This window comes from Penicillium psychrosexuale (genome assembly GCF_028828465.1).
Source record: "Penicillium psychrosexuale strain IBT 29551 chromosome Unknown utg000006l, whole genome shotgun sequence".
Taxonomy (NCBI): domain Eukaryota; kingdom Fungi; phylum Ascomycota; class Eurotiomycetes; order Eurotiales; family Aspergillaceae; genus Penicillium; species Penicillium psychrosexuale.
In genome coordinates, this window is record NW_026643191.1 from 1,617,652 (window position 1) to 1,631,362 (window position 13,711).

At 48.8% G+C, this 13,711-nt stretch overlaps 4 protein-coding genes across 4 annotated transcripts; 2 read left to right on the forward strand and 2 right to left on the reverse strand.

Annotated features, from left to right (window-relative positions):
- Positions 1 to 187: 187 nt before the first annotated feature.
- Positions 188 to 1,790, forward strand: N7518_010459 (MFS transporter; the record flags this gene model as incomplete). Its single annotated transcript, XM_057191385.1, has 2 exons — positions 188 to 1,428; positions 1,496 to 1,790. 2 exons carry the CDS (start codon positions 188 to 190, stop codon positions 1,788 to 1,790), a joined length of 1,536 nt encoding a protein of 511 aa, XP_057037521.1.
- A 530-nt stretch (positions 1,791 to 2,320) lies between these two features.
- Positions 2,321 to 3,557, forward strand: N7518_010460 (uncharacterized protein; the record flags this gene model as incomplete). The annotated part of the gene is made up of 2 exons (XM_057191386.1): positions 2,321 to 3,371; positions 3,421 to 3,557. The coding sequence occupies 2 exons, from the start codon at positions 2,321 to 2,323 to the stop codon at positions 3,555 to 3,557; spliced, it is 1,188 nt and encodes a 395-aa protein (XP_057037522.1).
- A 115-nt stretch (positions 3,558 to 3,672) lies between these two features.
- On the reverse strand, positions 3,673 to 7,544 carry N7518_010461 (5-oxoprolinase; the record flags this gene model as incomplete). The annotated part of the gene is made up of 2 exons (XM_057191387.1): positions 3,673 to 4,992; positions 5,040 to 7,544. 2 exons carry the CDS (start codon positions 7,542 to 7,544, stop codon positions 3,673 to 3,675), a joined length of 3,825 nt encoding a protein of 1,274 aa, XP_057037523.1.
- A 644-nt stretch (positions 7,545 to 8,188) lies between these two features.
- On the reverse strand, positions 8,189 to 12,114 carry N7518_010462 (transcription factor domain-containing protein; the record flags this gene model as incomplete). The annotated part of the gene is made up of 9 exons (XM_057191388.1): positions 8,189 to 8,691; positions 8,758 to 9,142; positions 9,329 to 9,404; positions 9,456 to 9,580; positions 9,628 to 10,136; positions 10,193 to 10,326; positions 10,379 to 10,419; positions 11,161 to 11,663; positions 11,715 to 12,114. 9 exons carry the CDS (start codon positions 12,112 to 12,114, stop codon positions 8,189 to 8,191), a joined length of 2,676 nt encoding a protein of 891 aa, XP_057037524.1.
- Positions 12,115 to 13,711: the final 1,597 nt, after the last annotated feature.

Consider the following 13,711-nt stretch of genomic DNA (forward strand, 5'->3'; position numbering starts at 1 on the left):
CTCCAATTCCGTCGGATCGGGCCCGACGGGAAGATGTTGAAGTCGGCCTTCCACTTTGGTGGATCAGATACAAAGCCAGCTTGGTTTCTTTCGGTTTTGTCTCTTATTTTTGTCTCAATCTTTATTCAGCTTCTTCTTTGGTGCGTATTTGACTTTCGCTATGGAGCACAATCATCGCACTCGGTCAATGTCGGACTCGGAGAAGTACGATATCAATCTAAACAAGGTGCCCACGCAAAATGATGTTGACGAAACTTTGACCCGACTGGAAACGTCTCAGTCTCAAATGGAACCGCCTAAATCAGTTTTTCAAGAGACCATCTTCGTCAGTGTGGTGTGTATGGCACAATTCATGACTCAAGCTGGTCTCAGTATCTCCATTGCTCCAGTCCATATCATCGGCGATAGCTTCGGCACCACAAATCCTGCCGATCTAAGCTGGTTCTCAGCCGCCTACAGCTTAACGGTTGGCACTTTTATTCTTGTTGCTGGCAGACTAGGCGATGTCTTTGGTCATCGAAACATGTTTGTGATCGGTTTCTGTTGGTTCAGTATCTGGTCACTGTTGGCTGGGTTCAGTGTCTGGTCGAATCAGATATTCTTTGATTGCTGCCGTGCCCTTCAGGGGATTGGTCCCGCTATGTTACTTCCTAATGCAATTGCAATTCTTGGAAGAACATATCGGCCGGGCCTACGCAAGGAAATGATATTCAGTGCGTTTGGGGCTACAGCGCCTGGAGGGTTTATCGTGGGAGGTGTTTTCTCTTCTATCTTTGCTCAGCTTGTTTGGTGGCCCTGGGGATACTGGGTGATGGGAATCGCGTGTGCAATGATGGCCTTGATAGGATGGCTTGTCATCCCCTACACCCCCCAACCCAAGTTCGACGACAATCTTCGTTTGTGGCAACGTCTTGATCTACCTGGTGCCACTGCAGGAATTTCAGGCCTGGTGCTGATCAACTTTGCTTGGAATCAAGCCCCGCTCGTGGGCTGGAAGAACCCTTACACCTATGTTCTCCTCATAGTTGGTTTCATTTGCCTCGGCGCCTTTACATTAATCGAACGCAAGGCACTATGTCCATTGCTCCCGCGGTCAGTCTTTACTACTGAGCTGGCGTGGGTACTTGGGTGTATCGCAGCCGGCTGGTCGAGTTTTGGAATTATCATCTACTACTTCTATCAATTCATGGAAGTCATCAAAGGTGATTCTCCACTGTTGGCCACGGCCAAATGGTCAGCGGCCGCTATTTCTGGTGCCGTGGCAGCTTTGATCACTGGATTCCTACTTGGTCGCCTGCCACCCAGCGTCATCATGTTTTGCGCAATGGCATTTTTCACCGCAGGCCTCTCTATCTTCGCCACTGTACCTGTCGATCAAACCTACTGGGCGCAGGCTTTTGTGGTGAGCTTGATAACCTCCTGGGGAATGTAAGTCTTCTTATTCTTGTGTCATTGGATTTGGTCCTATTCAGCGTCATTAATCATTCGCCTTTAGGGACATGTCTTTTCCCTCTGGAACCCTGATATTGAGCAACGCCATGCCTCGGCACCACCAAGGACTGGCCGCTTCCCTCGTTGCTACAACGGTCAACTATTCTATCTCCCTTGGCCTAGGATTTGCAGGCACGGTAGAAACGCATGTCAATGATGGAGGGCGCAATGTACTACGGGGTTACCGCGGTGCGCTGTACATGGGAATTGGACTGGCGTCATTGGGTCTCGTGCTGTCAATTTGTTTTATGTTCACGAGCTGGAGACATTATCGCAAAAATCTGAAAAGCCAGGGATAGATGATGTGGGATTAGATCCTGCAATAAATCTGCGGTTTGTGATTCTTCAATTAGTTACTAATTTCCTCTAAAATGACCATGTTCGCATCTACATCAATAAAAACGGCGACTACGACTCTATGGTTGACGTATGAATATCCTCATTTTCCAACCATTTTGAGAATATAATCCCAAGAAGATGAGGCTGCACACGAGCAGCGCAAACAATATTGAAACATATTTCGAATGGTTGTTTCTCGATAAATACGGGACCTCATTTCCGATATAGAAAAATAGACAAAAAGAGATGACTATCCGGAAACTCAGGGGAGAATGTGTATATGTCTACATTTACTCCGTAAATATTCAAGAACTATAACAATTCGGCAATCGATCTTACCCCAAATGGACATAGCCGAGCCGGAATGAGTAGCCGATCGGGGCCGACTTCGGGCCCGTTATCAGATCTTCTATACTTTATTAGCCTCCATGTTTGTTCCATGCTCCTTTTCTTTTTTTGCTTCATATCCTAAGCTACTACGATAACGAAGATGGCAATCAACAAAATTCCCGATTCTTCTCTATGTGTCACCACGACAGACTTTGAGAAGGTCGCAAAGAATGTCCTGTCGGAGAAGTCATGGGTTTACGTATCAAGCTCAGCTAATATGGGCCTGTCAATGAGAACCAATCTGGATGACTGGTCTCTGATCAACTTTCGCCCTCGGATCTTGAGGAGTGTTGATTCAATGGACACCCGAAGGAACATCTTGGGACATACCTCTCAGTTCCCCTTCTTCGTATCAGCTATGGGTACACTGGGCAGCTCACACCCTGGTGCTGAACCCTTGCTGGTGAGAGGAGCTACCCGCAAAGGTCTGCACACCATGATCAGTACAGCATCTACGAAGCCGCTCGAGGAGATCATGGATGCTCATCTGGACGAGCAACGGCTACTTGGCAATCAAAGCCCTTCGAACTTGTCATTCCAGCTCTATGTGCCTGTGGATCGGACAAAAGCCAAGTCACTCATTCAGAGAGTCAAGGCAGCTGGATACCAAAGCTTGTGGGTCACGGTGGACACTTCAACACTGGGAAAGCGTACTGCCGATCGCTACCTCCAAGCACAAGAGAATATCGACGCTGGTTTGACCGAAAATGCACGAGACACTCACGGCGAGAACGAATTTGCGCCAGCATTTGGGGGTCGCCAGGTTCCCGGTTCGGTCGATGGTGGTCTTACTTGGGAAGATTTGGACTGGATTTCGTCAGAGTGGGGTGGGCCACTAGTTCTTAAGGGGGTTCAAAGTGTAGAGGACGTGAAGCTGGCTGTCCAATATGGTGTGCAGGGAATTCTGTTGAGCAACCATGGAGGCAGGCAGATTCATTCCGCCCCAAGCTCATTGATGACGCTCCTGGAGATTCGCACGTACTACCCGGAGGCCTTCGACAAGCTCCAGGTGTTTGTTGATGGAGGTCTTCGCGACGGAGCAGATGTCCTCAAGGCATTGTGTCTCGGAGCGACCGCCGTTGGAGTGGGCCGGCCTTACTACTATGCCCTCGCGGCATACGGCGCCGAAGGAGTGGAAAGATGTACCGACAGTAAGTTGGGACCGGTATTCAAGTCAATTCGAAGCTAACACATTGGCAGTCATCGCCGAAGAACTTGAAATCACCATGAAGATGCTTGGAGTCTCTTCCCTCGACCAATTGCGACCAGACATGGTAAACACCACCCGACTAATGAATGAAATGTGGCGACCAGTATTTGGAAAGTCTAAGTTGTGAAAAGGAAATTTTGTGATTTTATTCATGAGGCCAAAAAAGCTCCATTGTATCTCTAACTGTGTATTTAATTGAGATTGGTATACTAGAAATATCATGCTCGCGCTATACAACTTATTCATACAGCCCCCCAGCCACCACCACCCGGAGTGTTGATCACAACCCGGTCGTGTGTCTTCATTGAGACAGTGTTTTTGCCGCCAATGTTAACACGGCGTTCATTGCCAGTATCTGGATCCCGCGTGATCCACAGATTGAACCCGGTCTGTGCATCCTGGCCACCCTCCAGCCCATAAGGCCGATGGACACGGCGCTCAGACAGAATCGAACATTGAATTGGTGAAAGGAATTCGATGTCGCGAATCACTCCCTCGCCACCGGGGTTCTTACCCTGGCCGCCAGAGCCCTCACGTAGAGCGAACTGGCGGAGCATCGTCGGATAGCGTTTTTCCAGGATTTCAGGATCGGTGATCCGCGTGTTGGTCATGTGAACTTGTATACCAGACTCACCCTTCCAAGTTGGGCCAGCACCACTGCCACCCGCGATAGTCTCGTAATATCCAAATCCAGGTGTGATGACAGCACCGGTGGACGGATCAAGCTTGGCGTCTCTACCGAAGGTCAGGTTGTTACAGCAGCCTTGAGACGCGGCACAAGCCTGGAAGGCTTTGAACACGACGTCTGTAATGCGCTGTGAGGTCACAACGTTGCCACCAACGACGGCAGCAGTCTTGCTCGGTGACAAAATGCTGGACGAAGGAACACGAATGTCAATTGGCGCCAAGCATCCCTGGTTCAGTGGCACATCTGCATTGATCATACAGCGTAGACAGTAGATAATAGCCGAGTGAGTAATGGCAATAGGAGCGTTCCAGCTACCATAAACCTCAGGGCCTGTACCCTCGAAGTCGAAGATAGCTGACCCCTCGGTACCGTTGATGGTGACCTTCAATCGGATGGGGGTGCCATCATCCATGTAGTCGACTGACTCCAATGGCTGGCCATTGAACTTCTGATATAGTTCCTTGAGAAGATTGCGCACCGCAGCCTCGGCGGTTGCCTGGATGGCGTACATGTACTTTTGCACGGTCTGGGTTCCATATTCGTTAAACAGAGTTTGAATCAAGCTGATTCCACGAGTGTTGGCGGCAATCTGTGCCTTCAGATCAGACAAATTGTCGCTAATGCAGCGTGCTCCAACGCAGCCGGGATACTGCGAGGGCTTTGTGACCAGCAACTCGATCAACCGTGCCTCATCTAAGATACCATCACTGACAATCTTATCACCTTCGATGGCGGCGCCTTCTTGCCACAGCTCGGTGGATTTGGGAGGCATTGATCCAGGTAATATACCACCAATGTCAGCGTGATGTCCACGGGAAGCCACGTAAAACATGATCTCGGAGCCACCAGGTCGGTCAAAGACCGGTGTAATGACCTATAGATATATTAGTATTTGATGTAGTCAATATGAAGGTGACTTACTGTAATATCGGGCAGATGGGTGCCTCCACAACTGGGGTGATTGGCCACCAGAACATCACCATCCTTCAGGTTGCCTAGCCACTTCTCATGCTGATAACGCACGGCAAATTGCATAGATCCAAGATGAACCGGAACATGGGGTGCATTGGCAACCAAACCTCCATCGGGGGAGAATAGAGCACAAGAGAAATCTAGCCGCTCCTTGATGTTAGTTGAAACGGAGGTCTTCTGTAGTGTATGACCCATCTGCTCAGCGATAGACATAAACCGATGTCCAAAGATAGTAAGCCTGATGGGGTCAATTTCCGACGACAGAGCGCTTCCAGATGAGGTTGGTTCGTCATTGAGATCGATGACAATGCAGGTGTCGAGCAGGTTCGCCACTGCGTTGGGGGCCACGACAATTGTTTGGGTTTGATCAATAATGATAGCCGGGCCATAAATGCGGGAATTCTTCTCCAATTCACCTAGAAGGTAAACTGGTGTATCCACCCGACCCAACTGGCCAAAGTAGGCTGATGTGGTATTTAGAGCCGGCGCTACATCTCGCAGATCGGCTTTTTTCAGTTGAACCAAGGGACTTTGCTCGGTCCGCACCTTGGAAGAGGCGATGGTTCGTACTCGGACGTCATCAACAAGGACAGGTCGGTCAGAGTTGAAGTTGAATTCCCGGCGATGACGAATGCGGAATGCTTCCAGGAAGTCTGAGCTCTCGGGCTTCCGGATCATTAGACTGGTATCAGAACCTTCGTAGCGCATGTTCAAGTATTGCTCATGGCGCACTTGAGTGGAAGGGAAGCCTTGAGATTCCATATCTTTGGTTGCTGATGCTGACAAGTTATCGAGGCGTTGAAGAAGCATAGATTGTGAAGATAGGTAGGCTGACGAAACAGGTTCCTGAGACTCCTTGACAACTTCTGCCAGAGCAAGGCCGTATGCTGATAGAACGGAAGAATACTTATGAATGATGATGCGGGATATTCCGAGCGTTTTGGCCACTGAGCATGCGTGCTGGCCACCAGCACCTCCGAAGCATGCCAAATGATGAGATGCCGTCTCAAAGCCACGAGCCTCCGTGAGGTTACGGATTGGCCGGGACATAGATTCATCGGCCACATGAAGGAAACCAAGTGCAATCTCCTCTGGGGAAAATTCCGACTGGCCTTGCTGCCGGCGTTCAATATTGACTTTCTGTGTGAGTTCATTGAAAAGGCGTGCAGTCGTCTCTGTATCTAGAGCCTCGTTCTCATTCGGCCCGAAGATCTTCGGGAAGTGCTCGGGCAGAAGGCGACCTAGGAACAGATTGGCGTCTGTCACTGTAAGAGGGCCACCCTTACGGTAGCATGCCGGACCAGGATGAGCACTTGCTGACTCAGGCCCGACATAAAACAAGCCATTACGCCAAGTGAGGATGGAGCCGCCGCCAGCAGCAACAGTGTTAATATCAAGCTGAGGGGACTGGATTATCACACCTGCAACCTTAGAGGCAAATACATGCTCAAAGTGGCCATCGAATCTGGAGACATCTGTGCTAGTACCACCCATATCGAAACCAATGACGGGAGTCTTCTCGGTGGGGTCCCAGCTAGTGGCTGCAAAGCCAACCACACCAGCTGCGGGGCCGGACAAAATCGCTTTCAGCCCGCTGAATTTGCGGAAATCAACCAGTCCACCATCTGACTGCATGAACTCAAATCGGCAGTTCTGTTGACTCTCCAACCCACCTTCAAAGCTGGAAGAGATAGAATCAATATATGTCTTGATAACAGGTGTAAGGTAGGCATCAGCAGCGGCCGACATGCCACGAGGCACGATCTTGATCATGGGTTGAAGGTTTGAAGAGAGAGTGACCGAGAATCCCATCTCTTGAGCGAGCTCGCCGATTTGACGCTCGTGCTCAGGATATGCGTAAGAATGCAGTAGCGCCACAGAGATTGACAAAATTCCTTGCTCCTTTAGTCGTTGGAGCTCTGCCTTCACCTGAACGAGGTCTAGTTCTTGCACCACGCGGAAATTCTCGCCGGTGATTCCTTCTACTAAGCGGCAATCGGAGAAGCAAGCGCTATCAGCAGAAGGATGGCACGACAGCACACGTTCGTTGACTTCGACGACACTCTCCGGGAGTACTCCGGGCCGAGTCATTGATAGGTCAAAAATGGCCGGGCGAGATTGGTCGCCAATTTTCAGTAAATCTCGAAACCCTTTCGTTGTGAAGAGTGCTGAGCGGGCACCCTTGCGCTCGAGTAAGGCATTGGTTGCAACGGTTGTGCCCATGCGGAGGCAACCAATACGGTCGAGTCTCAATGGTTGGCCTCGGGGGTGTGGTTCCCCGGTGGCAAGCTCTAGAATCCGACGGATACCCTCAGTCGGGGCATCTTGGTAATGAGAAGGATCGACAGAGAGAAGCTTCAAGATAATGTCGGGACGGCCAGGTTGAATCGCGTGGACATCAGTAAATGTACCGCCACGATCGATGGAGATGGTGATCTTCCCTGAGTCAGACATTGCGACTAGTAGTTGGGAAGATGTGAGTGGGTTCAAAAAAGGAAAGAATATAACAACAGACAAAGAAGGTCAGGAGAGAACCATATTCATTTATGTCACAGAGCTCGTCCCGATATCCCAACACACCTCCAAATGATAGATGAATGTCACGTGTCGGGCCGATGGCTCCTATTTCGGCTTCCTCGGGCCGATACCTCCACAGCTTGATAAGCCGCGGGGTGAGATTGGGGATGGAGGGGAAGATAGGGGGCTCATGTATAGTCTACATAATGATAATAATAATAGTTAGCAAGTTGTGGAGAAATCCATATAAGTTGTATGGGCCTCAGGCATCAATTTATCCAATATGTGACGTGCCAGGTCTAAGGAGTGCGTCTTTCAAAATAATTAAGATGAAGAAAAAAGAGAGAGTAAATGCAGAAGTGGGACATACAAACATCGATCTCTGGCTTAGCTAGCAAACCACGTATGAACAAGAACCAGATAGCAAATAGAAAACAGGAAGCAAGCAAGCATATATCAACGATCAGAGTCGCATGGCGGATGCAGATCGTGATAAGATGTGGTGTATAAGCTACATCAATACTAACTTAGAACTAAGAACTAGCACAGAATAATAAGGGGTAAGTGATATATATTCATTCTCATCGCTTTAGAGTATTCTCAATCCAGTCAGTGTCCATGTCAATGTCGATTTGATCCAATGCCCCTTCCCAGAGTGCTGGATCATCGTTTAGATCTAACTGGAAGGCGATATCCCGGAAAGAAGGGAGATCTGGCAGCTCCGGCCAGTTATAAGTAAGCTCTTCTGAAGCTGCTAACTCCGCACCCGGATCTAGAACATATGGATTTACGCCATTTTCGGTCATTGGCGTCACAGGGCCCATTTGACCTGCCACGAGAGAACTTGCCGCATCAGTATCCTTCTCTTCAGCAGCTTTAGGTCCAATGGCCGACCGTAATTCCAACAGTAATGAGTGACGCGAGTCCAAATATGTATTTCCCCGATCTGCCATACCGCGAAGAAGGTTCAGTGCGGTCTCCATTGCCCGGGCGCTGACTTCATTGGGCGGAAACGCAGCATTCACCATAACCAGCAGCAGTGCAGCAGAGAAGATATAGTCGCCATCGAGGTATCCATATGTAGCTAGAATGTCCGTTCAATCAGATGGTTTCATGACAGAAGAGATGGGATTGTATTGCGATCGCCTACCAATGAGATTATGTTTTGTAGCTGCATCCATGATCAAAGTGGTTGCTCGCGCTGCCGTAATACAGCTGTCAATGACGGCAACGGTATTGGGAGCCAGCCCTTCTTTCCAGTCTTCTGTTGTGGATCCAAAGGCTTCCGCGTCGAGTCGCCGTTGGATGATATAAAAGACCAACGGGCGCGCAGTCATGTTCACACATGAGTAGAAGTGCAAGTTGATTGAGACAGACTCTCGATTGATATGGGTATTGAGTGTATTGAAATCGATGCGGAGTCGATCTGGCACTTGTCGCAGCCAGCCAGAGAGGTCATTTGTGATACTCTGAACAGAAGCAACGAGGTTAGATCCGGATACAGGCTTCTTTCTGTAGATTTCTGATGTGGCCATCTAGGTCAGCTTGGCAATGCGACAAAAATCAAGAAGAATATTCTACCTTCCCCAATCCGTCCCAATATACGGGATAGTTGTGTGTAATGAATAAGAACGGTCGATGGCCATGGATCGGTTGATCCACCCTAGGTCGAAAAAACCCAAATCAGCGAATACCTAGGCATGCCATAGAAGGCAACATACCACAGCCGTAGGCCAAGTTATCCCAATGTCTTCATCGTGAATTGTAATGGGATTACCAGACTTGACAGAGAGGATTCTATCCGTATAAGTATTGTTCTCAGGAATATAAGGGAATTGGCCAAATTACCGGTCCAAGCTGTAGACAGACCACCAAGCCCGACGTCGACGGTTGCGATCTGATTCACTTATTGAAAGATCAGATACCTCTTGGTGTAGACCTAAGGAGATAGCCATGCGCAGAGAAAGTCCAATCTGACGTCGTTAGCGGTACAGAGGAAGCTAATGGAAGGAAAACATACGTAGAGGAAGGCAGCATCCCGCCTATTCAGATTCTGCATATAGTATGCCACATAGCATAGTACCTCAACGAAGAGAATTGAGCCCTCTTCGTGGATATCTGGCAAGAAACGTAATGCATGCTTGAAATATTTGAAGCCGGGAGGACCTTCCTCGCCAATCCACTGGTTCACACTATACATCAAGCCAAAGGAAATAACCAACAGTGTTTGACAGTATACTAGGCAAGATTCACGATGTGAAAAGTCAAGTGGTTGGTGATAGACTAGATCCAGCCGTTCTTCAAACTCCAAGGGTCTGATAAGGGAGAAGATGGTACCGATGTAAGCGTATTGTACCCAGAACAGTCGCTTGGCAAACTCGAAAGGTGGTAATTGAGGCAATGAGCCCCCGACTGGTCTTCTCAATGATGAAGGATCATCGTAAAGTGGACGCACATCCCATGCAAGGTTTGTGGAGCTAGGATTGAGTCGTTTGGCGAGATGTGTAGTAGACGAGGCACCCACGAAATCTGAGAAAAGATTAGCAAGATAATAGAAATAAATTAACTTCCAGCGCAATGCGTACGATGTTCTCCCGACCGCTTCAAGAACAAATTATCCGTCCCTTTGTACCACCAGTCGTCGCGTTCTGATGGCCCCTCAGAGTAGCGGTTGGATATCGATGGCTCACTTGACGGCGTTGGGTGACTACCTTCTATCCTGGGTGGTTAGATTGCGTCCAGATGACTACCTAGGTAGGTATGAAACCTACCCCGTGATGCAGGAGGTTGCGATTGTAGTTGGCGATAGTAGCTGCAGAGAGAGTCAGCATTAACTCTTTCCGACGATCTTAGACCGACTTCACCTTTCCGTTATAGTGATTCGCTTCTCGGCCTCTGAATATACACAACGCTTGTCCGCATCCACGCATGCTGCACAAGGGTGGGGTGGATTGCCGGCGCAGCGAGTTTTTCTAGAACGGCAGCGGTTACAGGCTACCATCGACCTTTTTGAGCGATCTTCTGCCTGGCGCGAGATACCTGCATTTCCAAGGACCATTTCACTCTTTTCTTTTTAAGCTAGATCTTAGAAGTGTTTAGATCTGCTAGATCTGCATACAACATGAACTGGCGAAACGTTGTAGAATGACAAACAACCCAGACCGGCACGGAAAGCCCCGGATTCTCCGCTTTTTCACTTATCTCTTCGGCCCGACTTCCCCACGGTGATGTGGTACGATAGAAGGGAATCAATCGTCTGTATGACTTGCTTCATCTAATTATACCTAGGTGTCTAGGCTGGAAATGACAGGTGTATTCTGATATATTTCACTATATTTCGAGGCTCATTCCGTACAATTTGTAAAGACCCCCACTTGCATTCCGCGCTATCCCCAAAGAGTTAGACTGTACTCCGTATGATATGTATGATCAAAAAAGACGGGAAAAACCTATGGTCAGAATATAGCAACGCCATTCGGGGGGCTTGCAACCCCACCAGGAACCTGATAAATGTGGTCAGCTGGGAACAGAAGTAGAATCTATCTATACACACCTTCAATGGCACGCTACTAAAGAAAAAGGTCCAACGGTCTCTCTTGCGGCACTCCTTGCTGAGCTGCTCGAGATCGAATAACTCGCCAATCGGGACACCCCATCCCGCTAGCAACCATTCATGAAGAAAGAAAACCTGATTCTGGCATGGATATGCTTCAAAGCTCGGCATATCTCCCGCCACGGCGGCTAATCCAAGATCCCAAATCCAGCGCAGGGTGGCCTCGGACGATTCTACCCCAATCACTGGAGGTGCTGCATAGTCGGCCAGTTTCTGGCATTCCGCTTTGGACAGCTGTTCGTACGCTCGGGTCCAGCCCGTGCGAATAAACAAGATATCTCCTGGCCGGAATGTAGTATTCTGACTAGCAGCTACCTCCTGGAGTACAGAGGCCGGGATTGACTGGGTTTCAAAGCAATTCACTTCTTTCCCGTTCGCTGCCGCCCAGCCCACATAGTCCAACAGAACACCCCGTCCAACAATACCGCCGTTATCGGCCCAGACTAAGGGAGGTTTAGTAGAAACCCCGAAGTTTGGAAATCAGAGGGAATTACCGTGGATGCCATTTCGAGTAGACTTTTGGATGTCGTCCTGGGTACACCCATTGAAGTAAGTTCCTTGCTTTGAGCCATAATGTCTGAAGCCATCCCATTGACTACTACTCTGGGTATTGAAAGTCAAGATATCATCGTTGACTATCCGGGGAGCCTTGTGCTTGATGATGTGCTCAAACGAAGACCGTCCAAAGCAGGGGGTCGCCATACTATTGAGAGCCCAATCTGTTGAGACACGCACGCCGTCAACAATCTCGCGAGCAGCCGCGGCGGTGTTTTCTGGGGTCAACAGATTGAGCATGCCCATCTGATCTTGATCGCCAAACATCCCCCAAGCATTCCCTGGAGGCCCATCTTTGCGTAAAGGTAGGGCATCAAACGAAGGTCTCTGAGGCGACATCGTTAAGCACAGGAGGTAATAGCCTTTGATCGAATTGAAATTTTATTCGGATGACGATTTAGAAGCGCGCAACGTACTCCGTAAACTAATACCTAGGTAGATAGATCGTTTACCCCGCATGTTGCGCGGCATTATCAAATAATGACCTCGGGTAACCTTGGAAGGTCGAACGATCTGGTGCCAACTTATCTGATGTTACTGGGTACATGATGAAGCTTCCCTTACATTTAGGTTAGAAGTAATTCAGCAAATCAACATCAGCCTCTTGGGACAAGACTCGTCACTTAAGTCCGTCACTTAAGTCCTTGGGGAAGCTACGCTCGCAATGAAGTCCGATGTCGGGTGAGGGCGGAGAGGCCGAACATAATAATAGATGTACCAAGTAAGTTAGAGAAACAGAACAGACACAATGTTTTCGCACAGGAGAAATAAGTTCATCACTTTCAAACAAAAGGAAACTATTGATACAATATTTATGGTTTCAAAGTGGGAAAATATGTATTAATAGAGAATTTGACCACTTCAAATTTTCAGATTCTAAGACCTAAAAATAAATGATAGTCGCCAAGGCAGCTAGATTCATCTTCCAAGGGTCCACGGATGTGTCGTACGTGTTAGTGTACTTTGTATATGTTGTATGTATCTTGTACAGTGTACGCATATGCAAGGGAACATAATAAGTTGTGTACGCGTATATGGTGGAGCACGTGACCGGGCACATGACACACATTATTCACACGGCATCCCAACATGTCTCTCTCTCTGTTGCTGTGGTAGCGGCTTTCTTTTTTTTTCTTTTTTCTTTTTTTCTTTCTCTATTTTTCACTCCCCACATACCATATTTATAACGATGGCTGCATATGTGGACCCTCGTAAGCCAGTTGCAGATTCAGAATTCAGCCCCCTAGAAGACAGCCGATCGTTCCATGACGCCTCGTCGTCATCTCCGGGAGTCGCCACCCCCAGCCCGTCACGCTGTGATTGCTTGGCAGAGACGCCTTGCCAGTGTGCTTACGAGCATGAGTACTCCGTACATTGATGCAAGATCGCTCAGGGGTGTTTCGGATGGTAGAAGGGATAGGTACAGCAAATATTAATTGAGGGGGCCTGTGATGGGTCATAGGAGACACCTGTTGACCAATGTCATGACGCATGGCACCGTTGACCCGCAGCCTGTTACATGTTCGACGAGTTATGTTTGTCATAACAAGGCTCGGGACAGAGTCAAATCCCATACCCGTACAGAAGTATACCTTGGATACTGAAAGAATTATGACCAAGGGGAAGAATCATCCGGTGGTTGGGGTACCATGGTACTTGCAGGTAATGGTTATGCATCGGCAGGGGAAAGGCGGTTGGCAATGCCCAATATGTATGTCCTGTCTCGGACGGCTCCATGGTGGATCCTCAGAAAGGGTGGATGGCGAACGACAATTGCTGATGTGCTGGGGTTCCACCTCAGTCGCCCTTTCACAGCCCACATCGTTGGCACCTCCAATCAAATTCTGCACCAAAAATATCTCCTGGATAGATGGCATCTGGAGCCCTTCTCCTCGCACACGTCTTTGAACCTCAACCCTCCGCTATTTTCTACTTA